Source organism: Colias eurytheme, chromosome 19, assembly GCF_061535395.1.
Source record: "Colias eurytheme isolate Ceu_HAF_F1 chromosome 19, ilColEury1 Martin Lab GWU primary, whole genome shotgun sequence".
NCBI lineage: Eukaryota > Metazoa > Arthropoda > Insecta > Lepidoptera > Pieridae > Colias > Colias eurytheme.
Genome location: NC_142998.1, coordinates 6,290,315 through 6,300,159, shown reverse-complemented (window position 1 = coordinate 6,300,159; position 9,845 = coordinate 6,290,315). Strand labels below are relative to the sequence as shown.

Below are 9,845 nucleotides of genomic sequence, written 5' to 3'. Positions count from 1 at the left end.
ATTATGTTGTACACTATTTGTCACACACTCAATTTAATGCAGCCATCAGTGATATTGAAAACTATTGCTCAAGAATGAAATGCAGTCAGAAGAAAATGTGTTATACATAATGTATGGAGTGCGAATGTAAGCACGTCTGATATTTCACAATTCTTGCCTTGACATTATGGAAATGAAATACGATCGAATAAGAGAATCTTCACAAAGGAAATATTACAAGCTTAATAATATTTTGTATAGCTAGGTGTTGGCACAATATTCAATTTTTACAGCAGCTCTACATTTTGCATATTCATAAATCGTTAAAGGCAAAGTTTAGTTAGGTACTGATTTTTTTCATATTTCTATGCTACTCACATAGTTGTCTAAAAGAAGCGTAAAAGAGCTTAATTATTTTGCTTAGTACATAAATTAAACAGCGATTCTACGTAAACTATTATTTAAGTATTTAACGGTTAAGGGACAACTCGTGACCGCTCGTTCAAATATCAAGGTTAAAGTTATGTGTACAATATTTGAAAAAGTAGTTATACTGGTGTATTACTCTTTAGTACTGATATTTATATTATTGCTTAATACTATTAGACTCTAATAGTTAATTTATTAAAGTCACTAAAGGTAGGTCCTCCTCCTCTCTTCTCAACGTTGCGTTGCGTTGTTGTAAAAAAAATTACAAACTAAATGAAAATGGGCAAGCAAATTTCAAAAGCATAATTTAATAACATTCATAAATATTCAAAAACTAAAACTATTTCTTCGGAGGAGACGACGAGGGAGGGCATTGCGGGGAATGTCGATCAGATTTAGTTGCGGCCACAACGGGTTTTGGTGGAGGATCGTCAACGTACTCGTAATAGCAGTGCCCATCCCACCACCAGGGCTGTCCGGGAGTTGGCGGTTGGTTGAAGCAAATCTGAAAGAAAATCATCAATATAATATGTACTCTTATTATAGCACCATGCTACATTTGAATAAATACCCTGCTCTGACAGAATCATAAAAGGTTCTACTTTCTGGTATAGGAAATATATACCTACAATCATGGACGTATAAAAAAAGACGGACGGTATATCGCCTAAACATTGAGTGAAGCCTAGTAATGGCGGCGAAACATCCATGTGTGTGTGCCAAGTTGCCATGGCAACAGCTGTGTTGATGACAATGGCGGCTGTATTTTTTTCTATAAATTTTGCCGTAATAATTTTGTCATTAAAACATAAAAGAAATAACTTGCTTCCCTGTGGAATGTAATCCCTTGTGTTTTGTTATTTAAAATTGTACTGTTGCGACACCATTTAACCACGCAAGACTGCATTTTAAATATTTTTTGTGGAACAGTGACGCAGTTAATCAGTCGGTAGTTCACGACGTAATGGCGGCCGACTAGCTTACTATGGTGAGAGTGTGTGCGTGTTTATTGTCTTTACACAATCGCTAGCTTACTATGGTGGCTTCACGTTGTTTGTTCGTAATACGGCGTCCGTCTTTTTTTATACGTCCATGCCTACAATTAATAAGTTCATTGAAATTGTTCATAGTAATCGATCATATTATGTTCAAATAATTACAAATAACTCGTAGTTACACCGAAAGATTTCTCTCTATTGATATTCAATAGTTGCTCATTTACAACACTGAAACTTTTATAAATGGAATGAAAGGTTTCTAGATGTTATAGTGCTAGTGGCAAAACGATAGAGTGCATTCAAAACCTCTATACATATACATAAAAACGACGAAATACTTACATCGTCCGATTTTAGCGCAGCTCCTTTTTTACTTGGGTCATGACTGAGAGGAGGTCCGGCGGCGACAGGGGCGACTACAGGCGGCTTGACTGAATCAAATGCATTCCTCTCATAGTAATATTGACCAGAATATTTATAGTCCGGACATCTAGGTATTTCTGCGGGAGGAATAGTTCTAGGCGCAAGGAAAGGCGGGAAACGATGGGGCAACGTAAACTTCCTGCCCAGTAAAAAATCCCGTAATTTCTTTAATCCGTCGGATACATCTCTGTATTGTATTTTCTTCGACATTTTAAATTAGGATGTTTATAGCTATTGCTATTTAAACTGAACAAAACGTCAGTTGTATGTTTTTTTTTTTTTTTAATATTAATGTTTTATTTGTGGTATTTTATTTTTATATCAAACAATTATGGAGTTTTCATTAATTAACAATTTACTGCCTTCTTAGTTTTGTTAATGTAATATTATCGGAATAAAAGAAATAGTTAACCTTTATAAATAGCTATAAAAAGACGTCATATAGCTGAAGTACTAGTAGGAAATAATATTGTAATACTGTGTACTATACTCTGTCCATTATATTATTTGCTTTTTGACAGCTTCACGCCTATGAAGGATTGTATTTTCTATGTTAAAATGTCATACAAATAATTATTGTACTTCATGGACAGGCCCCGCCCACTTAGTGATGTCTACACAGAATTTTTCAATAGATTATAATTATGGTCGATAGATTATAATAATCGATAGAAATACTCTGTAAAATGTATCCGATACAGAAAAACTCTTCTATTATGTTATATAATTTAACAAATTGTAAGATAGAAACCAATAAATAATAAAATATTAGTTTAGTTTAGTTTTAACATAAAATGCATAGATATGTGGTCTTATTATTACATATCTTATTAGTATGTTTACGTTGTAATTATTATTTACGTACCTGATTCGATTTATGATAAAATTTTGAATTTATAATTGAAATGGTCTCACAATCGATAATCTTTTGTACATCACTTCTGGTATCACCCGTCGAGCTGTCAAAAAGCAATTCTTATAGTCGACAGACTATAGTCGCATTAGAAAAATTCTCGAGTATTAGATAACTCATTTATCGAGGAAGGCTTTCGCTGTAAATTAAATGTCATCACGCGGCACGCCAATAGAAGCGTATAATAATAAAATCAAACATAATTTAACGTTTTATGAAATTTTTATTATCTATAGTAGTATAGTAGGAAATTATAAAATATATTTATTTACAATTTTGTCAAATTATTAAGTAATTATAGTATAAAAATGTCATTTTACCAGGATGTACACATTTATAAATGAAACCCTATTAAAAATGACGGCAATTTTTTTTAACTTCCTGAAAACTTATTAACCTACTACAGTTATAATAATTATATTGTATTTAATATAGGATGATACGCCATAAATTATAATCCTCAACATATTTCAATCATTTTTATCCAGCTAAATGTAATAATAAGTTAAATCTTTATCAGAAAGATTCACAACACTATACGAGAAAGATAAATAAGGCACATATGCACATATATAGTATCAAACCTTAAATTAAACATAAAAATAAAATATTTGAACTAACAATGGAGTTGTAATTTACGAAGTCTTTAATTTAGTCAAAAATGCGTTAATACCCAGTTGGTTCTTTTCTTGTTTCTCATTTTTAGTTTTGTTTTCTTTAGATTCGGCTTTCGGCTTTTTCTTTTTCTCGGCGCTTGGACTCTTTTGTTCAGTATCTGTGGGAACTTTTTTCTTTTTAACTTTTTTCTTTTCAGTTCCTTCAGTTTCAGTCGAAGGTTGCAAGAAAGGCGTTGGATCATTCATAATCATTGCCATCTTGCTAAAGTAATTCCATAGAGCATCAACACACTTTTCTGGTTTCCCGCCGTCAGCCGATTCCCATAGTAGACCATAGAGTCTAGGTTTTAATTTTTCTGTCGGTTTTTTCATTTCCGACTCGAATTCATCTTCTAAATTTTTCAGTCTTGCTTTTTGTGTTTCAGGTGAGAGAGACAATACGTCATCGTCGTCCATAGTTGCTTCCTGGAAATTAAGAATGGTTATATGAATAAGACACTATCCTTTACATTGAGTTACATGTACTATATCCGATTTGGTCCGATTTGGCAGAAGAGCTTAAGAAACCAGTGAAACAGACATATAAAGCATCTGCTTCATATCCATTGCTAGAAATATAAAAAAAATTGTATGTGGCAAAATATTTTTACGACTTGTATTTGCAATTAGCACTAACCTCGTCACTCAAGTACCCATGCGGCACAAACACCTCATTGTCCACTTCATATTCATCAGGCCCCTCCTCATTGTCGCTGCCCGCAGCGCTACCATCTATACTTTCACCTTCCTCCTCCTCCCATTCTTCGTCACTATCTACTTCATAGTCCAGTTGTTTCTATAAATACAATAAGGCATGTTATTAAAATTAAACTGGCGTATTTATTTGTTCAATTACCCATTTTTAAGCAGATTTTAAAAGCGTCATATAGATATGGATAGAAAAAAAGAGCGTGTGTGCCGAGCACACATGTCAGATGTGAAACTTCTTTGGCAAAATTCAAAGATACCAAATTCGTCGCCTTACTCCATGACGCGAACATGAAATTTGACTCTCAAAGCGCCTAAAGAAGTTTCACTTCAAAAATAGAAACAAATGGTTCTTAAACATTTACTTGAAAATTTTTCAAAGTATCAGATAAGGGGGAACATATTTTTTTACTAAATTAATGCTATCTGTTACTAAACACCAACCCATCATATTCATTATTCACTATACAAACACTTCTACATTCAACTAAAATAAAATAACATACCTCATCCATTTTAAAAGGTTGTCTTGGATTAATATGTGCACTTTTCTTTCTCCAGGTACCCCAGTAAGGTGGACGTCGGTTTTCATGGAAACTCAACAACTTGGGCCTTAACTTTTCTCTTACAATCGAGTCACATTCTAGAACCTCCCCAGCACCGTCTATTGGAGGCAATTCGTCTTCTGTAATTGTAAGGCATAATATGAAATATTTGGCAAAATATTGGAATTGAAGCATATTATATTCTATGTATGTATAAATGAAATAAAATGAAAGCACATACATTCTTTGTTTTATTTATAACTAGATTTCCGCCCGCGGCTTCGCCTGCGTTTTCAAAGGAAAATCCGCATAGTTCCCGTTCCCGTGGGATTTCCGGGATAAAACCTATCCTATGTGTTAATCCAAGTTACCCTCTATATGTGTGCTTAATTTCATTGTAATCGGTTCAGTAGTATTTGCCTGAAAGAGTAACAATTAACAAACCTCCATACATACAAACTTTCGCCTTTATAATAGTATTAGGATGTATGTATAAATGAAATAAAATGAAAGCACATACATTCTTTGTTTCATTTATTCTCATTAATATCACCATAATTTATATGTCGCAGTCATCTAGTTAGGATGATGAGAACCAAAAAACTGAACTGAATATTCAAGAAAAATTAAATTAACCCATTGACCACCGAGCGCCCCGATCGGGGCGCGACACAATAGATTATCTATTGTGTCTGTGATTCCGGGGACTGATGGATTAAGAGAGAATTATATTTGTCCATAAAGCCAATTTAATAAAAACTTACCAATAATCATAACATCATCATCTTTCTCATCCAGTGGCCACGTCTTGCCACTACTCAATGGCTTTATATCACCATTTTTGATATTCTTTATGTACAGATCTTTTATATTTTGTGTCTGTAGGAAATTATCTAATGCTTGTTTTTTATCGTCTGCTAAAGTGACGCGAACAGCTGGGGCTAATCTCATGTCCGCTTTAATAGTAAAGTTCGATAACATGTCATTTTTACTGAAACAAATTGTAGTTTGATCTCTTTCCGATTTTTGTTTCGGAACAAAAAAGCTCACAAATGCCTCTGCTGCCTTTTTCTTTTTCTGCTCTTGTTCTTGCTTTTCTTGTTCTAAAGCCTCTTGTTTCTTTCTTTTCTCTTCTTCTCGCGCCTCCTTTTCTTTCTTTCTTTGCTCTTCCTTTTCTTCTTTTTCCTTCCGTTTCTGTTCCTCCTTTTCTTCTCTCAGTTCTAAAAAAGTATTTCAATTATTTTATAAGTAAAATAAAAATTTGAATATGGGTAAGCAGCATTTTTACTTAATCATAATATAAATTTTTCCATAATATAAAGTCATAATGCTTAATTTCTATATTATTGATTATTGTATTTCGATCTAGAACAAATTAAATTCATTTCACTCAAAGGCAAAAATTGATACAGTGCAACCTCGATATAACAAATCGGAAGGGAACAATTCGTTGAACTGAGGTTCGTTATGTTGTTGAGGTTAGGTTGGTCTAAAATTCGTTATAAAGAGGTAACAACGTTTCTGAGCCATTTCAACTAGAATCTTTAACAATAGTGACGAGCCGCAGTGTTTGCATTACTTTCCATTTAAACAAAAATGATCGTTTTACGAACAAAAGCATGTCGAAACCTGTCGCGACATTAAACACATACTATGAGATTAAGAATCTTTACATTGGTTGGAACTTTATATAAAGGTTTTGGGTTGACGAAATTCGTTAATTAGAGGTATTTATACTTTTTCTTGATAGTTAAAAATTCGTTATAAAGAGGTTGTTCGCAAAAAATGTTTGTAATGTAAAGGGAAATTTTATATTGAATCTTATTGACAATTCAAGGGGATTACGAAAAATTTGTTATATCGAGGATTATCGTTATATTGAGGTACGTTATATTAAGGTTGCACTGTAGTATATTTAAATAAATTATACAGACAAATATGATTCTCACTTTTTTCCAATTCTTTCTGCTTTTCCTTCTCTTCTCTCTCTTTCCTCTTCTGCTCCTCCTTTTCTTCCTTCTCTCGTTTCCTGGCCTCCTCCTTTTCTTCCCTTTCCTTTTTCTTTTGTTCCTCTTTTTCTTGCCTTATTCTAGCTCTTTCCTCTTTTTCCTGTTGTCTTTTCTTATCCCTTTCTTCTTTCTTTTTAGCAGATTCGAGTTTCTTTTGTGCCTGTGAATTAATAATAAATTTATAACAATGGACATTTTCCATACTAATAATATAAAGGTGCGTATAATATCTTACTTTAAGTTATATTTTGTACTGTTATCTGTTTAACTCTTGATGGAAGTGCATTTTAGAGATATACAGGGTGTAATGGTTAAGTGTGCACAGGCAATTATTCCGTAACTATTTCAGATATCAAAAAACTTTATACTGATATCGAAAGTCCTTTACCTAATTAGTAAAATGACAATAATAACTTTTTAAAAATAAAACGGGAAAAATCCAAAAAATTTACATCAAACACTCCCATACATTTAGTATGAGATATGACTATCGACTGTGCACACTTAACGATTACATCCTGTATAAACTATATTTTTAATTATACAATATAAGGATGAGGTTTCTCATAAATGGTATTTTTTTATTGAACAGATATTCACTGCTTTCATGTTAGAAATTAAAAACATCATTACCAAATTTTCCATTAATTTTCAATGCACTCAGAAATTTTTTATTATTTGCCACAAATATTATGCAAAAAGGCAAAATAGGATAAAAAATATAGCAAAATAAATAGTTAATCTATTATCTATAGCATTTATTTTCATGGACCAAAACTGTATGTGCTTTCTTACCTGTTTGGGTGTGAGATTTGTGTTTGCAGATTCATTTAACGAGACATCCCCTTCACTTGCAACAACTGAAGAGCTTCTGGTGGTACGTTTAGGAGTATTAGGAGTAGAGCTAACATCATCACTTGTACTTATTTGGGAAGTATTAAGGCTCTTATTGCTATTATTGACCTTATTCCGAGTTATTCTTCTTGGTGTTACAGGACTTTTTTCCTTTTCTGTACTTTCAGATCCCTCTTTCTTAGAATTTTTGTTACATTCAACCTCACTATTCTCTGAATCACTATTTTCATCATTTTTTTCTTCATCATTATTACTTTTTACACTTTCCACATTATCATCAGCTTTGGGTTCAATATCAGTGGGATCATTAGAGTCCTCCAATGATATTATATCCTGTTTATTTTCAGTACTATCAAATTTTTCATTTTCAAGTTCATCGGACTTTGAGTTTTTTGTTGATTTTTCAACTGCTTCAGATGGCTCTACAGTTTCATTATGATCTGCATCTGTCTCGTCAACATCCATTTTCTCGACGTCTGCAATTGTTTCAGACCGAGAAGTATTATTTGCATCATTAACCAAATCATTGGCTGTTCCAATCTCATTTTTGCCATTACAAACTCCCGTAACATTATTATTTAATACACTTTTCTTTTTTCTAGACGTCTTCGATTTATTAAGTTTCTTTTTCCACGCGGTATCGACTAATTTGACGAATGGATTGAGATGTTTCGGGTTATTCTCCACTTTTGTTCCTTCAGTATCCTTACTGTCATCATCACTGATCACGACTAACTCATTTGATATTTCATTTTCTTTGGTTATTTTACCAACTTTTGTGACTGGTTGCGGATCTGGCACCGATAGTTTTCTCTTTCTTGTTTGCACTACATCAGTTTTTGGTGATACTTCAGTTAAAAGTTTAAATGGAAGCCGAGCTTGCTTCAGTTTTTTCTTGGACGGCGTCACTTCTTCATTTTCAGGCAATTTTTGAGGTTTCATAGTGCGCAAAATACAGACAAATACGTACACTATGCCAATAAAATAATAATTAACTGCTTTATAAACAGTTTATCTAATCACATTGCTTTTTGTTATTTAGATCTATTCAACAATGAACACATTCGCATTTCTCGAGGCATTTCTCAATATCAAAGTTTTGACAGTGGAGCCGAAAGCGCGGGAGATTGAAGATTCGTTCAGGAATTGGTAGTGTTACATATTATTTCAAAACACATATTTCATTTTTAAGCAGAAACGTTTTCGATGCTAGAATATAATATTTTCCCGTTTGTAAATACTCCAGTCAGTCAAGACATTCAATTCACAATAATTCCAAAAATTTTCAAACTTGTGTCAAGTGAATGGTACACTGGGACGACAATAAATCTCATTTTGTAACCTTGTCCGCAGTCCGGAAATGCAATTAAATTATTTTTTGCTGTATGGTCGTGAAAAAAATTCCAAAAGTTCTGCAAACTTGGGGAAGCTTTCGATATAATATTTCAACACGTATGTATTAAATTTGCAACCAATCTCAGTGTACGGAACATCTTTTATTTAATATTGAATATTAATGTTTTTTTTTTTTAAACTGAATGAGGTTGCAAATTTGTAAATGCATCAGTTTTCGAAGTTTGCAACCAAGTTCCAAAACTTTTGTTATTATTCCGAGACCACCTTACTCGAAAAAATGACCATCGTTCGGTATATATTTCCGATATCTGTGTCAAGTTTGCAGAACTATTGGAATTTTTTTCACGACCATATAGCAAAAAATAATTTAATTGCAATTTTAACAATGTTCCGTACACTTAGATTGATTGCAAATTTATTACATACGTGATAAGAAATATTATATCGAAAACTTCCCCAAGTTTGCAAAACTTTTGGAATTTTTTTCACGACCATGCAGCAAAAAATAATTTAATTTCAGTTCCGGACTGCGGACAAGGTTGCAAAATGAGATTTATTGTCGTCCCAATGAACCATTCACTTGACCGAAGTTTGAAAACTTTTGGAATTATTGTTAAATTTTCGATTTCGAATGTCGATTCTGACTGATGTAAAAGTACCTACATTTTTAAATGTAAAAACAAGGTTTCTGCAAGTACAATACTGAAATATACTACACCCACTTTATAATTTTAAGTATATACGTCTTATACTATTTATATACTTGCTAAATTTGCATTGGTACGTATATATATGGAATATTGGGTTGTAAATGACCTTAATCGATAGGTCTCTGTTAGGTCCTTTAAGGTCCCACAATTTTTTTATTAGATCCCATTTTTTTTTCTGTGAGTTTCGGAGTCGGTAATGTCGTTTTATACGAACGCGGAGGATTACAATATGATAATGTGTATTGTGTATGGGTGCAGAGGATG

The 9,845-nt window shown here is 32.8% G+C and overlaps 2 protein-coding genes across 2 annotated transcripts; both read right to left on the bottom strand.

Moving 5' to 3' along the window:
• Positions 1-748: 748 nt before the first annotated feature.
• Positions 749-2,104, bottom strand: LOC149900209 (uncharacterized). Its single transcript, XM_090113329.1, has 2 exons — positions 1,749-2,104; positions 749-913 (listed from the first exon to the last, which is right to left on the bottom strand). The coding sequence occupies exons 1-2, from the start codon at positions 2,037-2,039 to the stop codon at positions 749-751; spliced, it is 456 nt and encodes a 151-aa protein (XP_089969455.1). The 5' UTR covers positions 2,040-2,104.
• A 792-nt stretch (positions 2,105-2,896) lies between these two features.
• Positions 2,897-8,584, bottom strand: LOC149900208 (uncharacterized). Its single transcript, XM_090113326.1, has 6 exons — positions 7,456-8,584; positions 6,601-6,820; positions 5,416-5,871; positions 4,613-4,791; positions 4,036-4,194; positions 2,897-3,824 (listed from the first exon to the last, which is right to left on the bottom strand). The coding sequence occupies exons 1-6, from the start codon at positions 8,455-8,457 to the stop codon at positions 3,378-3,380; spliced, it is 2,463 nt and encodes an 820-aa protein (XP_089969452.1). The 5' UTR covers positions 8,458-8,584; the 3' UTR covers positions 2,897-3,377.
• Between the last annotated feature and the right edge of the window lie 1,261 nt (positions 8,585-9,845).

Coding starts and splice junctions, on each gene's coding strand:
- LOC149900209 (XM_090113329.1), bottom strand. CDS start 2,039: ATGTCGAAGAAAATACAATACAGAGATGTATCCGACGGATTAAAGAAA. Junction 914..1,748: donor CTGCGCTAAAATCGGACGAT/GTAAGTATTTCG, acceptor ATTTTCTTTCAG/ATTTGCTTCAACCAACCGCC.
- LOC149900208 (XM_090113326.1), bottom strand. CDS start 8,457: ATGAAACCTCAAAAATTGCCTGAAAATGAAGAAGTGACGCCGTCCAAG. Junction 6,821..7,455: donor CAAATCTCACACCCAAACAG/GTAAGAAAGCAC, acceptor ATTAATTCACAG/GCACAAAAGAAACTCGAATC. Junction 4,195..4,612: donor AACCTTTTAAAATGGATGAG/GTATGTTATTTT, acceptor TTGTATTTATAG/AAACAACTGGACTATGAAGT.